The sequence below is a fragment of the Myotis nattereri genome, assembly GCF_964212035.1.
Source record: "Myotis nattereri genome assembly, chromosome: 1".
Taxonomy (NCBI): Eukaryota; Metazoa; Chordata; class Mammalia; order Chiroptera; family Vespertilionidae; genus Myotis; species Myotis nattereri.
Window position 1 is genome coordinate 60,436,976 of NC_138075.1, and position 19,393 is coordinate 60,456,368.

The window sequence follows — 19,393 nt, forward strand, 5'->3', positions numbered from 1 at the left end:
CTGCTCTTTCAAGGTGGCCTTTTCTCATGCAGAACCCATGCTCCACATCTTCAATCTGGGACTCACTACATCCTTCAAAGGTGGTTAGTCTGTCTGAAAATAATCTGCAGATGTGACGGAACATGCATTCCATGTACTCAGCTGCTCCTCTTGGCCAGGGCCTGCCTAGGTTATGGACAATATTTAAGGGAGCACACAGTTGGGGTCCTTTTGAAATGTTGAATATCAGTTGCTCAAGAGGCATAATTGCTGGATTTGATGATGAACTCCATAAACAAGGTAATCCCTTCACATCTCATTTAATACCCTCCCACCCACCTCCCCCTCCCTCCCCCGACACACACACATGTAGCACACACACACATGAGAGCAGGGTTCTGCAAGATGGAGTACAGTGCCCTCAGAGGAGGTGAATTCCTTTTGTGAAATTCATATCTAACTACTGACTAATGTGGTAAGAAGTGTGTCTTAGTCAGCCTCACAGTAAACAGCACCTCTCAGTGAACTCCAGACTTGCTTTACAACTACCTACTTGGCATCTCCATTTGTGTGTCTTTGGCAATCGCAAATTTACTATGTGCAAAACTGAACAACCGGGCTTGCTACCTTCCTCCCAAACTTCCCCAGTCTCAGTAAATGGCTCCACCACTTACCCACTGCTCAGGGCGAGAATCTAAAGGTGATCTTGAATTCTCTCTTTCCCTCACAACCCATACCCCAATCCATCACCAAGTCCTCTTTTCTCTATCCACAAAATGTATCCCAAACCAGAGAGCCCTCATCCTCTTACTTTGGCCACTCTCATCGCCTTCTCATTTGTATTCCTGCTTCCACCCCTGCTCTCCTATGTCTATTATGTAACTAGAGGCCAGAGTGATCTCTCTAAAACAAATTTAAAGAAATAATAATTTTTAAAAATCAGATCTTGACATCTCTTGCTCAAATCCTTCCAACGATTTCTCATCACATTTACAATCCAATGACAATTATTTATTATGGCCTTGTGACTGACCTGCTTTCCTCCTGAGTCTGTTCTAATTTGACTGCCTTCTTGCTGTTCTTCAAGTTCACCGAGCACATTTTCATCTCAAGGCCGTTGCATATGTTGTCCTTTCTATCTGGAACATTCTTCCCCAGATGTTTGCCGGGCTCACACCTTAAATTTGTCAGGGCTCTGCCTACATGTCACTGTTTCAGTGAGACCTTCCCTGACCAACCTATCTAATATAACCAGCCCTCTTATATAGTTTACCCCTTTTACCGAACTTTAATTTTATTTATAGAATGCGTCACTTCTGACATATTTAAATATGTGTTGAATGAATGAAAAGTTTAGCACTCTTCCCAAGAGTACTAGAGAGGGAATTTCACCACTTGAAGTTGTCCCACTTTCTACAGCACTGCATCGTTTCCCTCTGCATACAGTATATGTCCCTCAGACACACTTTCCCCTGGCAGTAAAAAGAATACCTTGATGCTTTGGAAACTAAGTCCAAACCAATCACTCTAACATACAATTTCAAGAACACACAGGTACAGAACCGCCAGCGTTGTGACCTCAGAAGGACTAAGAGTAGCAGCACTGAGTCCTAGATTCCCATGGCATGCAAACATCTTTTCCCTGCAGCAGCAGACCTGCAAGATGTTACATGGGATAATAGTTCCAAGGCTGCCAGCGCTGCCTGCGGCGGGGCCCTGGGTGGAGTAGGCAAAGACTCAGAACTGGGTTATACCTTTGAAAGTGCTGCGACGGTACTAACTGCTACCCACAGCACCTGACCTCAGTGAGAGCAGGGACACCGCCTGGTGTGGATTTAATGTCTCACTCAGTTCATAGCAGTGCGGCAATGAGCCGTACTCCAGAGCCAGGGCTAGCAGCTCTTTAGCGCTGCATGCTTCTGAGTAGAGCTTTCACAGGCCGAGAAGATAGGCAGAGAAGGAAACAGTAAAAAATGGAGAGATGAAAAAAGGAAAGGGAGTAGCAGAATGGAGAAGGAAGATCATGGAAGTCTCAGGAGATGATGAACAGGAGACTTGGTGTGGTGAATAGAGATGGGGAGAGATATGTGTGTGTGGCCTTCCATCAGAACTCCCCTCCCCTCCTACTCTCCCGGCCCCCTCTCCTAGTCCTGTTGGCCGCGGGCTGGCTGAGCAGCCAGGCTTTGGTAACGGACTGGATGAGAAGCAGGAGAGCTTCAGGCCGTGCCCATGACGCCCAGGGTGCTTCCTGAGGCCCCTTTTGTCTTCACGCTAATTGCTGTTCTTATTTCTTCTCTCCTTTTGTTGTTTTCTCACTGCATATCCCTTGCCTCCTCACAAACACACTGCTTTCTGTCATTTGGAATGGACACATTTACTGCCTGCGAAGGAGACGATAGATTTCCCTGCGCCCTGGGAAAATGTATTAGCACACGGACGGACATCGGAGTCCTGGGAGCAGCTCTGCTGCAGCGGCTGCTTTTCTTCGATCCAGGTGGTGGGACATCCAAATCCGCTTCCCTGTGAGAGGGGCGTGGACTTGCCAGAGGACCTTTTGCCCACAGACCCCTAGTTCCTCTTCCTGTCTCAGTCTGATCACTTTGCTAGGTCTGAGGCTCTTTTCTACTCCAGGGCATTTCGAGCTGGAATGAGGAGCCTGCAGTACAACTAGAGTCACGGCCAGGGCCAGGGCACGAGAGAGGAGACACAGCATTTAAGGGGCCTGCCCAGCTCAGCACAGAACAGGGCTGAGATCCAAGGCAAACTGTTAAGTGTCTCCTGCCTTGTCTCACGTCGGGAATGAGTGGCATCCTTACGTACAAGCTCCTTTGCTTGCTGTATTCAAATTCTAGTTTTGCCACTTTCTTCTTTTTTAAAAAAATATATATTTTTATTGATCTCAGAGAGGAAGGAAGAGGATGAGAGAGATAGAAACATCAATGATGAGAGAGAATCATTGATTGGCTGCCCTCTGTATGCCCCACACTGAGGATCAAGCCCACAACCTAGGCATGTGGCCTGACCCACAATTGATCTGTGACCTTCTGGTACATAGGTTAATGCTCAACCACTGAGCCACGCCGGCCAGGCCAGTTCTGCCACTTTCTAACTGGACTGGACGTTATGTAAGCTCGTTAAGTCTCAGATTCCTCTGATACAGAATTTAGGAAGAGAGAGAGAGAGAGGAGAGAGGAAAGATACTTTCTGTAGAGGGCTCAGCACTATTTCTGGCACAATCAATGTAAGCTATTATTACTACTCAGTAGAGGATCATCATGAACAACTGTTATAGATCAGCATTCTTGACTGCTGGTGGGTGGCGATAGTTCTCATTGTTTCTCTTCCAGAGACCTTGACCAGTCTAAAGCTCCTGAAATGTAACCTGTTAGGACTCAGCACAGCTGGGAATCTAGAGACCCTAAGGCCTGCTGGCAGGGGAAGGGCTGGCTTGTTGCCTGTCAGAAGCAACAGGCCCAGGATTGCTATAGTTGTTTCCCTTAAGAGCTCCTCCAGCTCAGATTGTGAAAGGCCTGGGTAAGAGGCTGGGGTTAATGAGCAGGTGAAACAATAAAAAAACCTTGCTTGTGTAGTTTCCTGTTGATTTTGGTGTTGATGGGTCTTGGGGGGATGAAATTACTACAGAGAAGTATTAATGCCTTCCCTATCTCCAACACAATTTTAGGGTTTTACATACCCTAAATATATATCCTAAAATGTAATATATTATATATTATCTTTTTTTCTGTCAATATTCATCTAATACTACCTTCTACCCACAGGCTGAGATAACGCAGGGCCTAGTTTGGCAAGAGAGTATTGATTTGATATAATCGTCAACATGAAGATTCCAGCTATTGTTTGAAGAGGTGGAAATGGTGTGTGACACCTTGTGAAGAAACCCTCTCGTGTTCTAGGGTCTCTGGACCTCTTGGGTCATGCACCAGGATGACTGAGACATACCTTGGGACCATATGGTGGGGCCTCCTCTCTCATATTCCCCTAGTCTGCTTCCGGCTCCTCACAAGCTCCCAGATCTCATTTATGGGGAGGGACAGGGACTGGGAGGAGGAGGGGAGGGCAGTGATTTCTTCCTACCTCATTTCCAGAGAGTGGCCTGGCACCCATTGTAAGACAGGCCTAAGAGCCTCCAGGTTACTTAACTACAAACTATGTCATACAGGTATCTATGCATATAGATGAACAGAGACAAGGAAAATAAAATCCCCCATATGTTAGAAAGGTCATTTTGTGGGTGATTTTCTTTTTATTTTGCTCTTATAGCCATGATATTTATGCAAAAACATTTGAAAAACTCAAGAAAAGAGATAAAACCAAATTCTCTCAACAGGACTTTTTTCAGAGGCTTTGTCTCTGCCAGCTTTCGTTAGTTAACAAGCACTTTTTCTCTGCTGAGAGCGGTGAGACAGGTCTTGCTCAGCCCAGTTGGTTGGAAGCCTTAGGGAAATTTGGTAACAAGAGTTGCAGAGGTTGAGCTTCATAAACTCCTGGTTCCAAAAAGCAGGCCTGCTGATAAAGTGAGTTCCTGCTGGCTCACAAAGGACATTTCAGGAAGAACCTAGCTTGGGGAATGGAGGGTATGTGTCACGAATTTGAAAAATCTAGATAGCTTGTGAACAAACATTTTTAAAGGCAGGACAAAAAAAACATTGAGTTGAAGGAGATTTTTCAATTTCAGATTATATAGCGCTTCCGAATGGAGGGGAAGTGTCAAAGATTTATTGTTTTTCCTATCAGAAGAGAGTGTCCTCCAAAAAAGATTAAGAATTGGAATAGTTCATGAAAATAATCTGAAGGACGTCATAATAAATCTGGGATGTGATTTCCTGTTTTTAGCTGGCTGTCCGGAAGACCTCACTGCCATAGAAATGAATGCCATGTCTAACTCTTTATCTGGCTCTCAGAGTCCATTTATGCAACCCACTCGCTCCTCTTCAATTCACTCTTAACAAAACCAGATTATTCATAAGGCAGCTTATAGTTGTTGATCTTTCATGTGGTTGATCCTACCATCCACAATTATTTTTGGATGCTATCATCTTCTAATTTTATTTTATTCACATGCAGCCTGTATTCTCACTGGAGCTGAGGGTTTGCTATTTAAATCTACCATTTAATTACTTCTCTTCCGCCCTGGCCAGTGAGGTTCAGTTGGTTAGAGCATCGTCCAGTGCACCAAAGGGTTAGGGTTCAATCCCCAATCAGGGCGCATACAGCAGGCAACTGATTGATGTTTCTCTTTCACATCAATATTTTTTTCTCTCTCTCTATCTCCCTTCATCTCTCTAGACTCAATTAAAAAAACAACAACATGCCCTTGGGTGAGGATTGAATTACTTGGGAGCTATTAAACATCTCTAAAATAATGATAATAATAATAACAATAATAACCTTCTTCTAGTGACTATGTCAACTACAATGGCAAGCTCATTCACGTTCTTGAGGAGAGTACATTCTGGGAAATAATTACATAAAAGTGATACACAGCACACAAACAATTTAAGGCAGGGTGTGGCACAACAAATTAGAGGAGTTCTGCAGAGGATTCTTGTCATCCAGGAAATGAAGGAAATGAGTTGCAAGATGGGAAGGGTATGCTAAGTAAGAAGAACCATGTGAGCAAAGACAGGGAGGGAGAAAAGCACAGAATGCATTTGGAGTAGGCGGTGTGCCATCACTTAAGTTTTGGGGCTGAGCAAGGTGCACGCTCTCCTGCACATCCCCTACTGGGGATCGAGCCCACTACCTGGGCATGTGCCCTGACCAGGAATGAAACTATGACCTCCTGGTTTATATGTTGATGCTCAATCATTGAGCCACACTGGCTGGATTTAAGTGACTTTCAAAGTCACATGGCCTCTAAGGGGTTTTGCTAAGATATGCTAAGAAACTGTGGCTTAGCATTATTCATCACTCATCTCCAGCCCATAAGGGGTGGGGGTGGGGTAAGGGACTGATGACTCATGAAGAGTATTGCTTTGGAGATATCTGATACCTACCTACGCCTCCAATGGGGAAGAAGAGATGCTTACTTGCTTACTTCAAGCTATGGTGAGAGGAGCTTCCAGGGAAACACTTGGAGAACTTGATACAAGGGAATGCAGGGACCCGAGGAAACCAAAGGCAAACCAAAGGGACACAGAGACAGACACTGGACACAAGTTGCATTTTTACCAACTGCAGAGACATAAATTGTTCCCAGGGGAAAATGTACTGATGCTGACAATTAATTTTGTTATGCGCCAAAAATAAGATGGATTAACGGGTTGATAGAGGGATGGATGGATGGATAGATATGGGATAAATCAAGTGTCGTAAGATGTTCCCAAGGATGGTAGGAGAGAGCTCTTTCCGAAGTCATTTAAAAAGGGAGCCTAGCTAAGAAAACAGCTTGAACCCTCAGAAGATCAAGGGCTGAGGTCTAGGGCCATAGGTGGTTCCCGGAAGTGGCTTCACACTTGGGATGCATCTAAGACACCTTCCCATCAAAACCCAGAGGTGGACGAATCTAAAAGCTTCATCAGTGAGTAGTGAAGGTGGAGGAGGTGGAGATGAAAAAGGAAGAAAGCAAAAATAAATGTGACTTCCGCCATGTCCCCCTACTGCAGCCTTCGGGCCTGAAGCAAAACTGAACTTGGGAAAAGGACAAGCTTTAAGTTGGAATGAAGTTTGCATGACTTTCATGAGATTTCATCCAGGCTAGTAAAAGAAGTAGCCCTCAGAGTTTTTAGAGAGACAGTGGAGTAAAATATACAATAATTTTGTTCTCGCTTCCTACTCAATCCTGCTCATTCAATAACATGCACAAGCCTAACAAAACCCAACCCTGCATGAAAGAATCCCGATTTAATATCATATCACACGTTCATTTATTCAACAAATATTTATTGAGCACTTGCTATGTGCCAGGCAGTAGCATAGGTAGTAAGGATACAATACTGAATTAGATAAACATGTGAAATAAGTAGCGAAGTTTTAAAAGCCACCGGGGTAATGGTAACATTCTATATCTTGATAGAGATTTGGGTTACATAGGTTCATGCATTTGTTAAAACCAGAGTTCAATATTTATTTACAGTTTTTTTCTTTTGATGCAAAATTTACATATAATGACATGCACAAGTCTTAAATATGTATTTGCTGAATTTTGACAAACATATGATCATCACAACTCTGTCTCCCTCCATTGTCAGGAGATAACCTTGCCTTCTGCTTCACTGAGAAAACAGAAGCCATTAGGCCTTTCCTCAACTTATAAATGTATTTGCAGCCGTATCTGTTCTTTCTGCCTTCCCTTCTAATACTGGGGACAACATGCTCTACTCCCATCTGAGGCCGATTTCTGCCTCTGAGTTTTCTATCCTATCCCTTCAACCTGCTCAGAGAGCCTGCTCTACTGGATTACCCCTCACCTTGAACTCCCATGTCAAGGAATGTGCTTCATTCTTACCTCAGAGTCCTCACGCATGCCATTTCCTTTGTTTGGAGTCACTTTCCTACTTCTTCTGCACATATCATCATTCCTATGCACCCTTCAGGCCTTTGCTTAGATGCTGTTTACTTAGATATGACTTCGCTGATCTTCTATCTCACAATATGGTAAAACCTATTGAACTTCCTTTTTCATGACACTCAGCTCGCCTGTAGTTTCTTGTTCTATGTATGACTTGCTCACAAGACAAACATGTTCTCTGCACTCACAGTGCCTTCTTAACTGCTATAACTCCAGGCCTAGCATAGCACCTGGCACATTAAATATTTGTTGCTGAATGAAATAATTAAATGCTTGTAAATGTCTTCTTTTTCTTCATGTAATTTAATTTTTTAATTGTAATAGCTATTTCAGTCTTTTCCAGGATTATGATAAAAAAGGAGGACACTGTTACATTTTATTCTTATAATTTCTTATAATTCTGTTCTTAAATTTTAAATAAATGTCCTGTACATAGGAGATTCTCAACAAGAGAATAAAAATCTTATGCTATGGAAAGTTCCTTAGAGATCCTATATTTCAATTTCCTCAGGCAGAAAACCTAAGTACTGTGCTATTTTTATGACTGAATTATTATTGCATTCTTATTATCTTTTTACTCAGGTGGGGGTATCTTATGGCTAGAAACCACTAGTGGGGAGACATTCTAAAAATTCGGAGTTCTTTCTGACTGAAAATTGTGAGGGAGGATGATCATCTGTTAGTTTACGTAACTACATCTTATAAATAGCTTAGTTTTCCTGAGCAAACCTAAGTTCATTCCGTATTCATTGATGACACGAGGGACCTAACATTACATGAACTGCTCATGTGTGTAACAGTCATACATGCATGTGCCATTTAAACACATAAATATGTATACACACATACATGGATAATTTGAAGAGGTATAAGAGTTAATAAAACTAAGAAAGGAGAGAGAGAGAGACCTCCTTACAAAGGGTTTTACTGCCAGCCTTGATTTAAGTCTTTTTCTAATAATTTTTTTAAAATTGATTTTTAGAGAGAGAGGAGGGGAACCGACAACCTATCAAAAGGATGCACCAGATGACACCCGACCAACTGAGCCACACTGGCCAGGGCACTGGTGTAACTCTTTTTAACTCAATATAGCATCTGTCACCAGGTCAAAATACATGATCAGCTGAAGTACAGTTAGGGGCTTCACAGACCAGCCTCTTCATGGAGTCCTATCCAAATAAAACCAGACTAACAACCTAGACTAGCTGAAAAGGCAATTCAGGTCTCTACCCATGTTCCCTGAAGCATGACACAGCAAACTTCCTAAAAACTCTTTCTTCCAGCTCAAATCTCCACATCCATCAGTCCCGCAAACAGGAGTAACCGCTGCTCTCTTCTTTCATTTCCGTATAATTTAGCTTATGTAGCTGTTTATTTTTCTTCCTCACCCTGGAGCTGACCGGCAAGCAAGAACTCTTCTGGGAAGGGGTGTTTGCTGGACGGTGCGCCTGGGGAGATGCCCAGGGGGAGTCTGCCAGGCTCAAGTGTCCAGTTTCAAGGCAGTCTCTTCCCCAAGGAGCTAATGAGCTGGAGATGAAAGGAACGAGCGATCAATAAGTGCAGTGGAAACAGTAACATCCCAGAGGATACATAATTACCTGTTGGGCGGTATGTTCTACGGTATTTCCCTTTACAGTCATGACTCCCAAAGTTTAGCTGGTAACATAGGAAAGGATCATATGTCCAGCGAGCAGATCAAAAACTCTTACAACTTCCCTAAGAGGTGGTCTGGGTTAATGACGTGGTCTCTGGGGTCCCTGAAGACTTGTCCTGAGTCCCAAGTGGCCCCTACGCCTCCAGTTTAACAGTCCAGAGGGGCAGTTATGTCCAATACGAAGCGCAGAGGGGCTGGGCACCTGTTCCTAGGACCGCCGCCAGGACAGCCTGCAGGTGAGCCAGCGGGTTTCCCCGCCCGCCCGCCCGCTCCAGGCGGCGCCCTGGCCCCGCCCACTGCCCCTCTCGGCCCCGCCCCCGCCCCGCCCTCCCGCGCGCTGCTATTTCCGACAACGCTTCGGCTTATTTCGGCTCGTCTCGGCTTCCGTCCCAGATGATCCCTCCCCGAAGGTGCCACCGCCTCCTCCACCTCCCGAAGCTGGGTCCACCTCCGCCGCCTGTGGCGTAGCCGGACTGTGCGTCGGGGCCAGCCAGAGAGGGGCGGAGGTCCGGAGCCCGGTCTAAGCCCGAGCGGGGGGCCATGGAGAAAGCGGCCCGAGGCGCTCTCCACACCGATTAAGCGGGCCCGTTGCGGCTGCAGGCGCCATGGACCGAGCCCCAGCAGAGCAGGTACGCGGGCTGGGGCTGGGCCAGCCGGGCCGGGGGGCTGGGGTGGCCGCCTCCTCCCGGCGGGCCCCGGGCTCCGAGCCTGGGCCCTGACGGCCGGAGACCCCGGGTTCCCGGGGTGCGGATCCCCTGGCGCGGGAGCCCCGCTCCGCTGCATTGTTCCCGATGCTGCCTCGGGCAGGGGCACTTCTTGAGCCTTGTTTACCGTCCGCCGCCCCGGCTGGGGCTTCGCTTGTGCCCCTCCTCCCCGGCTGGGGAAAGGGGCCAGAGGACTCCAAGGCGTCGTGCTCCCCGGGTGGAGGGCTTGTAACTTCCACCGCATCTGCCCCCCCACCCCCCCCCCCGCTCCCCTCCCGTCAGCTCTGGAATGTGTTTTCAAGGTGGAAAGGCTTGGGAGGGCTCCTCACCCAGAGAGGCTGTCAAGAGCGAGTGATGGCTGCGGAGGGGGGGCAGGTAGGGGCTTTTTTAGATCTGCGTTCCATCGAGCGGAGCAGTGTTTCTACAGTGGCTTAAGGGAGGGGTTCCCTTTAAGATATGAACTACGACGGCTTCCCCTTGCCCTTCTACCTCATTATTTTGCAAAAATTAGTGTTTTGTTTTGTTTTTTTAAAAAATCAAGCTTATATCTTAAGGGTATAGGACCCGAAGCATGCATTCATGGAAGCGATCCACAAAGAAGTCCCATAGTGTCTGTCTTGTTTTTAATTGCACCAAGTTCTTGATTATCCTTGCAAAGTAGGTGCTAGGAGGCAGGGATTTTTTACGTTGTCATCACAACTAAAAATCATGTGTGTGTGTGTGTGTGTGTGTGTGTGTGTGTGATAATGTTTTACACCCCCCCCCCAAAAAAAAGTTTCAGTATTTTCCAGTCTTGAGACCTCTATGAAATGACGGAAATTTGATGAAGTCAAAGTTTATTCAATCTCTATTCCCCTCTTCAATCACAGGCCTTGCCCAGTGATGAACTAGTCTAACAGATGAAGCGAAAGGAGAGATTAGTGATTTGCCTAATTATTTTACAAGTGGGTGATTAACACCTTAATAAATGAGACAGGATTTCCTAAACTCCTCTGTATAATTGATTGTATGTTGCTAGCCAAAGCCAGTTTTGATTTAGAAATTGGGCTCTTTCAGCAGGCAGAGCAGTTTCCTGGTTGTGTATATTTGTTTCTAGAAAAGCTTTAGTTATTTTTTTTTAAAAAAAAGCTTTCTGTGACTATGACTCTGAAGACACAAATGTGTTTATGAAACAATACGTGGGTTTACCAAAGCAAAATTGATTGGAGCGTCTTGGCAAATACATATGGGCTTTCCCTTCACCCAGAGTATTCTATAGAAGGCCTATATCCAGTTTAGTGAAAAACAAGATTTTAAGGTATCTATTAAAAATGCCTGAGATTTCAAAGCCTGACAAATTAATAGGAAATTTTCTTGTATGCGTGTCACTAATGAAAGGGTTAAACATTGTGGTCCTCTACCATGATGCCAGAACTATTACCAGAATGCTGCCACATGTATACTTAGGGTTCCTTTCATCCTAGAGGAGATGTAATTAACTATTTAGATGATCACTTGTGTGTGATTATCTTAACAGCAAGTGCTGTGAGCAAAGTATTTGAACTAGAGAGCCTCTTCCTCTTTCATCCTACATTTTTTTCAAAGTCCGCAACCTATTTAAAATTTCGTAGAAATTTAAGAAATAGAAGAAAACATTTTTTCCCATTCTTTTTCCTCCAGTGCCTCCTGCCTCTTCCCCAGCCTGATCCTAAGTAAGAGAAAAATTTCAACCACTCCCTTGTAATTACCCCCACACATGGAAACCAAGATCCAAAAAAGTGGTGCTGTTTTCCCTAGTTCATGCAGTAGGCGGTTGATTCAGGGGTCCCTGGATGGCAGGTGCTTCATTTTATATTAGCATATTTCTGGGGTAAGATTACATTATTTTCAAAGGGATCCATCATTGAAAAAAAGCTGCCATTAACTTAATGGTAAATTGGGTCTAGAACAGATTTCTCAACTTTGTGGAGTTCTTGATTGTTTGTACTATATCAGAGTAATGCAAAGGCTTTTCTAGGTTATTAGGAATATACTTTTATATTTTTACTAACTAAGTGAATTTAGATAGGTGAAAATTATGAAAAATATATGTGATAATGTGCTGAATTTCCATTTTTCCTCACAAAATGATTTTGTGTTCTGTGGGGTTTTTTTGTTTTGTTTTTTCATTTTAAACCAGTGTTAGTTTATATTCAGAATTTCTGGGAATGCTTACAGCATTTATAACATTATAATATTGGAGTGGTTAGCAATTAATAGAAGGTAAATTTTCTTTTAAAGTACTTAATATAAACTTTCTGCATTTCATCTTAACCTAATTGAAATCCCTGGAGTATTACCCAGTGTAACTTTTAAAAATATATCTTTGATTAAAAAGATAAATTGTATATATTTGGTCAAGATTATAAAAAGTTATTAGGAATATGTGCTAGATAATAGTCTTAATTGCAATAATGACTATATGAAAGAATCTTATAACCAGAAGAGAATTTCAGGAATATTATCTTTTAGCAAGACTATTTTAAATCAAAGCAAGTAGCTTAATTTTAACTGCCAGATTTAGATGTTCTAAGAACAGATATGGCTTGATATAATTCATTTTTTTATCCTTAAAAAAACAGAAAAGCTAGTATAAAGGGATGTGAAGAATAAATCATGAAGTTTATTTTATTTATAAAGGCTTTAGTGTTTCTATTTTTAGAAAATTTAGAACAGTGTTTTGAGATTTACAAAAATAAACAATGGCCTTAGAAGTGACAGCACACTTGAGGTTTGCAGTCTCCTTTGAATTGTTAAATAATGTAAATATTGGCTAAAATTTTTAGTATATTAATGTTAGATAGGGAATTTTTGTTTGTTTGTTTTATAAGAATTGACAGTGTTCTTGATCACTATTGTCTTTAATTCTTAGAAAAGCAAATGTGTAACAAATAGACATGACTTCATACAAAGTGCTGTTCACCAGTATACATACAAAATTATCTGGCTTATAATTCTTTCCTTTAAATAATGTATAAACTTCAAATAATATCAACACTGCAATTAAACATATTTTAAGTAAATTACTATAAAATGTTGCTGAAACCGGTTTGGCTCAGTGGATAGAGCGTCAGCCTGCGGACTGAAAGGTCCCAGGTTCGATTCCGGTCAAGGGCATGTACCTGGGTTGTGGGCACATCCCCAGTAGGAGATGTGCAGGAGGCGGCTGATCGATGTTTCTCTCCCATCGATGTTTCTGACTGTCTATCTCTCTCCCTTCCTCTCTGTAAAAAATCAATAGAATATGTTAAAAAAAATAAATAAATAAAATGTAATACATAATATTTATAGTTTGCCTGTATGAATATAAGCTAGTAATCTGTTTTAACAGTTTTTTAAAATAAAAAAAAATAAAAGTAAATAATGCTCATTTAGTGAAAATGCCATTTGGAAATTTTAAAAGGCAGCCTATTTAATAAAAGGCTAATATGCAAATTGACTGAATGCCTAATGACCAGTCGTTATGACGCACACTGACCACCAGGGGGGCAGACACTCAACACAGGAGCTTCCCCCTGGTGGTCAGTGTGCTCAGCCAGAAGCCGGGCTCACAGCTGGTGAGTGCAGCGGTAGTGGTGGGAGCCTCTCCTGCCTCCATGGCAGCACTAAGGATGTCTGACTGCCAGCTTAGGCCTGCTCCTCATGAGTCAGACACCCCCCAAGGGCTCTCAGACTGTGAGAGGGCACAGGCCGTGCTGAGAGGCACCCTCCCTCTTCCCCTCCCCCCCCCCTTGCACAAATTTTGTGCACTGAGCCTCTAATTTCCCATAAGCCCTTAAATCGAAGAGGAAGTAAAATAGAATTTTATGTTACTGAAAAAGTAATAACATGCTGTAGTGAAAACCTATGAATGTGTCTGAGGCAAATATATAGTATAAATACTTTCATTGTTAAACATTTTAAAAGGAAAATAAAAATTAAGCATCCAAGGCAAGGAGTTAGGAGAGAAAAACCCACAAAAGCAAGGGAGAAAATGTAAAAACATGAATAAAATAGATAATCCAAAAACTAGTATTAAATTTAGAAAACTAGTTTTTAGAAAAGCACTATCAGATTTTAACAGGATTAGATGCAGTCTGTTTTAAGAAAAGGGGGAAATATCTGGATAGCAAAGCAAATGGGCAGTGTAAGTTAAATACTTTGATTTTTTTTTTTTTTTTTTTTATGTATAACTACTGCAGTTTATTTTGGCAAGTGGTTTACTTTCATTGTAAGCCATTCCAATCAGGAAACAATACAGCTAGCAGGTATCCCTTAAGCATTAAAATGTTTTTCATTTAGAAGACATTTATCTTTTGCCATAACATATAAAATATCTTAATATTTGATATATCAGATTTCTACCTTAACACAGTAAGAATGTGGAGGCTTTCCATGATCATATTTTTTTCTGTAGGTGTGTGGCACATACTGAAATTTCACTGTGGGAGAGTGCCTTACTGTGTTCCAGTTCAGTCTTGATATTAAGTGGGTGACATTTTTCTGTTGCTTAATCTGGGAAAATTATTCGCACTCTTCTGGAAGTTCTATTTTGGAGGGGTTTAATGTACATTTCCTGCTGATGTGTGCTTAGTAATAATGTTTGCCCATTTTCCCTAAACCTGTCTATACTGTGCCCTTTCCTGAATATGTGCTCAATGCATATTTATTGAATTATGAAGACTTTTAGTGATACGAATGCATTTGTTTAATAAAAACCTCATTTTAAAGAGCGCTTAATGAGGTTTTTCTAGTTTGATGTTTTGAGAAATTCTTGGGTTTTCTAGATTACTCACATTAATGAGATTTTATTATTGACATTTGTTTTAATATATGTAGATTTTAAAATTAATGTGGAACTGTTTTTTCCCAACACATGTTTTTGGGATTATTATGATTTTTCATTAGTTTGGAAAATTCTGAAATAATTTCTAAAAGAGAAAGGTAATTTTATTATCTAGTGTTGTATTTTTAAGCAAATAATACAGGAATTTGTTCTTTGTAGTTAGACTTATACCATATTTATATTTTCTTTACTTTAAGGAGACAACTCCTTACTATAAAATTTCTGATTTCTAAAAAATAGATTTTGGCAAAGGTAGAGAGAGTAAAACCAAAATTCAAACGGAAGAATATTACACGAAGTAACTATTCTAATTTTCTCAAAATGTTTTTGTTCTCCACTGTGGTAAGACATTTTTCTTTAATTTCTATACTAGTATAATTGAAATATTGCCACAATCTGTTGCTTACTTAATGTATTATCTATACAGGGTTTATTATATGGAATTTTAAGAATGGTTCACTATCTTAACATTGCATTTCAGGTCTGAAAACAGCAGATGCTGCATTTTGATGTATTATAATGAAGGTCCCAATGTCACAATGAACAACTTCTAAAAACATACAGAATTGTAACTACAGGGGAAAGTTAGCCAGTCTGTTCCTACTAGTGACATCTTCTGTTTGTACAGCTGTTGACTATAGCAGATTCTCTTTTTTGCTGAACACAAAGGATCATTTTAGTGTTTGTGAATTGTATTGTTGAACTCTGATATCTAGAATTGCACTTAGAAACCAGTACAAACTTTAATGTTTAAGGGTATATGGGGGGGGGGGGGAGGGCGCAAAAGTAGGTTTACTGTTGTGAGTACTCAAAACACAGAGCTTATTTTTCTATTATTTATATTATTAATTATTGTATTATTTATTTATTTTTTTAAAATATATTTTATTGATTTTTTACAGAGAGGAAGGGGGAGAGATAGAGAGTTAGAAACATCGATGAGAGAGAAACATCGATCAGCTGCCTCCTGCACATCTCCTACTGGGGATATGCCCACAACCCAGGTACATGCCCTTGACCGGAATCGAACCTGGGACCTTTCAGTCCGCAGGCGGACGCTCTATCCACTGAGCCAAACCAGTTTCGGCTGTATTATTTATTATTAACCTATTTTTACCCACTCCTGTGTACTGTGTATGTGAAGACATTAGTTATAATTTATGCATGACACCTTTTAAACAGCGACTTCACTAAATTCATGAGACCCTTAAATAAAAGTATAGATGAAACTAGTATAAAAAACTTGCAACTTTTTATTTGAGCAAGAATTTGAATTTGTTGTTACAAAAGTAATTTATGACATTATTTTTTTAGGCGGGGGGTGTCCAGAAAAATGTTCTTAAAATTTTTTTGTTTCTTTATATTAATAGCACTCCTTTTTTCATGTTAGACTGAGAATTTGATGTAATCATATTCCTTGTTTTAAAACAAATCCTAATGTCTTCTCGTCCAGATTTATAAATCTTTTCAGAAAATTCATATAAGTTCAGAAGGACTTTTTGATTTTTAAAAATACTAAAAGTTATTTTTTAGTATAGTTTAAATGTGATTTATTTGCCTTCTATGCATATGTATAAACTATATAAAGCAAGCTTCCATTATCTGTGTATTATTGTTGAAACTCAGCTTTTTTCCATAATTAGGGAAACATTTATTAGGTTGATTATTTTATGCTTTATATAAATAAGTTTGAAGTTCTAGTGACTGTTACAGTGAATAGAACTGGCTTGTTTTATTAGCATTTGAAGGGGTTTTTACCTCCTGTGTTAAAATTCAAGAAACTGAGTTTAGTTCTCAGATATTTGTAAGTTCAATGACCTGTCTACTTCAGATTTGGTTAGTGGTATAAAAGTAGACTTCAAAGTTAAATCAGGTTTGAGGAAGGATATTGAATTAATACTGCTATATAGTTCAGATTATATTCTTTCTCCTTTTTAAAAATTACTTCTGAATTTCCAGTGGAATCTTTTTAGAGAAATTTTTTTCTGAATAAGGCTATATATTGAGCATATCAAGTCTTATCTTTAGTGTTTCTTGGATTTGTTACTGATTACTTTTCTGAGAAACAGCCCTGAAATTTATTCTGAGAACTCTGCCTTGGTGAGAGCTTCTAATAAATGCTATCCTAGTGTGTTTGTTGGGGAAAAATTCTTGTTAAGATTGTTGATTTGAGGTGATTGATTTAAGTGGTTGAAATATTGGACTGCATTTCACTTACTGGTTTATATTTATGTGGTTTTTTTACATTCTGCTTTTGCAGAATGTGCCTATAGGTTTTTTCTTTTATAATTAAATTTTTAAAATTTGTTGTTAAATATGACAGATGCAAAAAGAAAACTGCCTAACACCAATGTACAGCTAAATGAATTATATAAGGTGAATACCTTCTAAGTATCACCCAAATTAGGACACAGAACGTTGCCAGGCACCCCAGAATTTCTTCCCAACCACAGCTCCTTCTTTTCTAACAGTAATTCCTATTCTGACTTTTATGGATCGTACTTACTTTTCTTTATAGTAAATAAATGTCACCCATATGTGCATTCTTAAATACTTTAGTTTTTAAAGTGTCTTTTGAATCTCTAGATTTATTATAAGAAAAGATATAAAATAAACTAAAATGGAGTATATATTCTGAATTACTTTAGTTTTTTCAGCTTATCTTCTGGGAAACTGAAGTACTTATTTTTTCCCCAGTTTAAGTGTGAACCAGAAGTTTTCTCCCCCTTATATATGTATATTTTAAATTCATCTTAGACATTTTCCTTCCATGCTAATCTAATTTCCTGAAAAGGACAGAAATAGACTATTTAAACAAATATAATTATCCTTCAGAATGCTGCTTAATGATCTCCTCCCCCTTCCCCTCCCCCCAAACAAAATTAGTTAAAAACACATTGTTATGGAAAAGAAAACCCAAACAAAACAAAACACATTGTTAGTCTGCAGAGCCAGATTTCTTACTACCAACCTTATTTGGGGACTCGGAGGTTTGACTGACTTCCTTCTACTCTTGATTGTTAAGACATGATTTCATAGGAATGTATAACCTTTGATAAGTTTTTCCCAGTTTCATTTAATGACTTTTTCTGTATAACTTAATCATATTTAATTATTTTAATTTGTCATTGTGCTCCTTTGGATGTTTTGTGAATAATGAAGAGACCTAATTACTGTTTGTAAAAACTGACTTGTTAAATTGTGAATTAATATTACTTAAATTTTTTGTTCATTTGTTAATAATGTGTTTCACTTTCTCTTTGAAGAATGTCAAGCTGTCAGCTGAGGTAGAGCCATTTATTCCCCAGAAGAAGAATCCTGAAACATTTATGATCCCTATGGCACTCCCAAATGAGAATGGAAATGTTTCTGGTATAGAACCAACTCCAATTCCCAGCTACTTGATTACTTGTTATCCATTTGTGCAGGAAAACCAATCCAATAGGTAATTTGTTTATTATTTTCTTTTTTAGTTGGGGTGGGGAAGAGAGGGGTAGAAAACATAGAAGTTGACAAAGCACACCACTTAATTTTTTCCTTTTATAACTTGTAAACATGAATCATTTTTCTAGTCATTAAGAGGAGTAAATAAAGCCAAGTGATGTAGAAATTTGAAAACTATTAACATGGATTATTTTCTCATTCTTTCTAAAAGGTTATGGAGTTCTTTGGATATATTTTCTATAATAAGTAAAATTTGTCTGAAGTAAATTGACTTAAAGGGAAGAATGAATTACTCAGAAAGAGATAAGCAGAAACCCTTTTTTGAGATTAGGTATCTAATCATAATTGCCAAGATAATCTGGCATAAGAAGAAAACATCAAGGGATAGTCCTTAACTTTGAAGCTTTTATGGTTAGTTAGCACATAACTCTAGATCTAGACTCTGATTCTAGTTCCAAATTTAGCTTCAGTGCTATAGCCTACAGCAATGGTTCTCAACCTTCCTAATGCCACGACCCTTTAATATAGTTCCTCTTGTTGTGGTGACCCCCAATTTCATTGTTACAAATTGAACATAATTAAAGCATAGTGATTAATCACAAAAACAATATGTAATTATATATGTGTTTTCCGATGGTCTTAGGCGACCCCTGTGAAAGGGTTATTTGACCCCCAAAGGGGTCGCGACCCACAGGTTGAGAACCGCTGGTCTACAGGATGATTTAACAAATTGCTTGCAATTCAGATAATGTGTAACCCAGTAACCACTAGGTTTCTAACTCTGCTTATGTTTTCTGGATGATTAGCACTTCATTGGTGTAGTTTATTTTATTGCTGTGTAAAAGTAATTTTAGATTTTTTCAAGTTATATCACACACAGAAAATTGTACTTCTCTAGCATTGTGGGATAAATGGATGAGGTAGCTAGGCTCTAGACCAGCTGTGGGCAAACTACGGCCCACAGGCTGGATCTGGCTCGTTTGAAATGAATAAAACTAAAAAAAAAAAAAAGAAAAAGACCGTACCCTTTTATGTAATGATGTTTACTTTGAATTTATATTAGTTCACACAAACACTCCATCCATGCTTTTGTTCCAGCCCTCCGGTCCAGTTTAAGGACCCATTGTGGCCCTCGAGTCAAAAAGTTTGCCCACCCCTGCTCTAGACTCTGCCCAGCCACCCCTGAAGGCTAAGGCAGTCAATATTTCTACACATCTGTAATCCATTGTGACACACTA

At 40.1% G+C, this 19,393-nt stretch overlaps 1 protein-coding gene across 3 annotated transcripts in view; it reads left to right on the forward strand.

The window, feature by feature from the left end:
• Positions 1 to 9,550: 9,550 nt before the first annotated feature.
• SECISBP2L (SECIS binding protein 2 like) overlaps positions 9,551 to 19,393 on the forward strand; it is a 64,945-nt gene continuing 55,102 nt past the window's right edge. The window contains exons 1-2 of one of the 3 annotated variants that reach the window (XM_081088749.1): positions 9,551 to 9,793; positions 17,978 to 18,156. In XM_081088749.1, the coding sequence (XP_080944875.1) occupies positions 9,770 to 9,793; positions 17,978 to 18,156 (203 nt within the window). In that variant the 5' untranslated portion in view covers positions 9,551 to 9,769. The remainder of the gene's footprint in view (positions 9,794 to 17,977; positions 18,157 to 19,393) is intronic. The other 2 variants (XM_081088748.1, XM_081088750.1) reach the window with 2 other exon arrangements.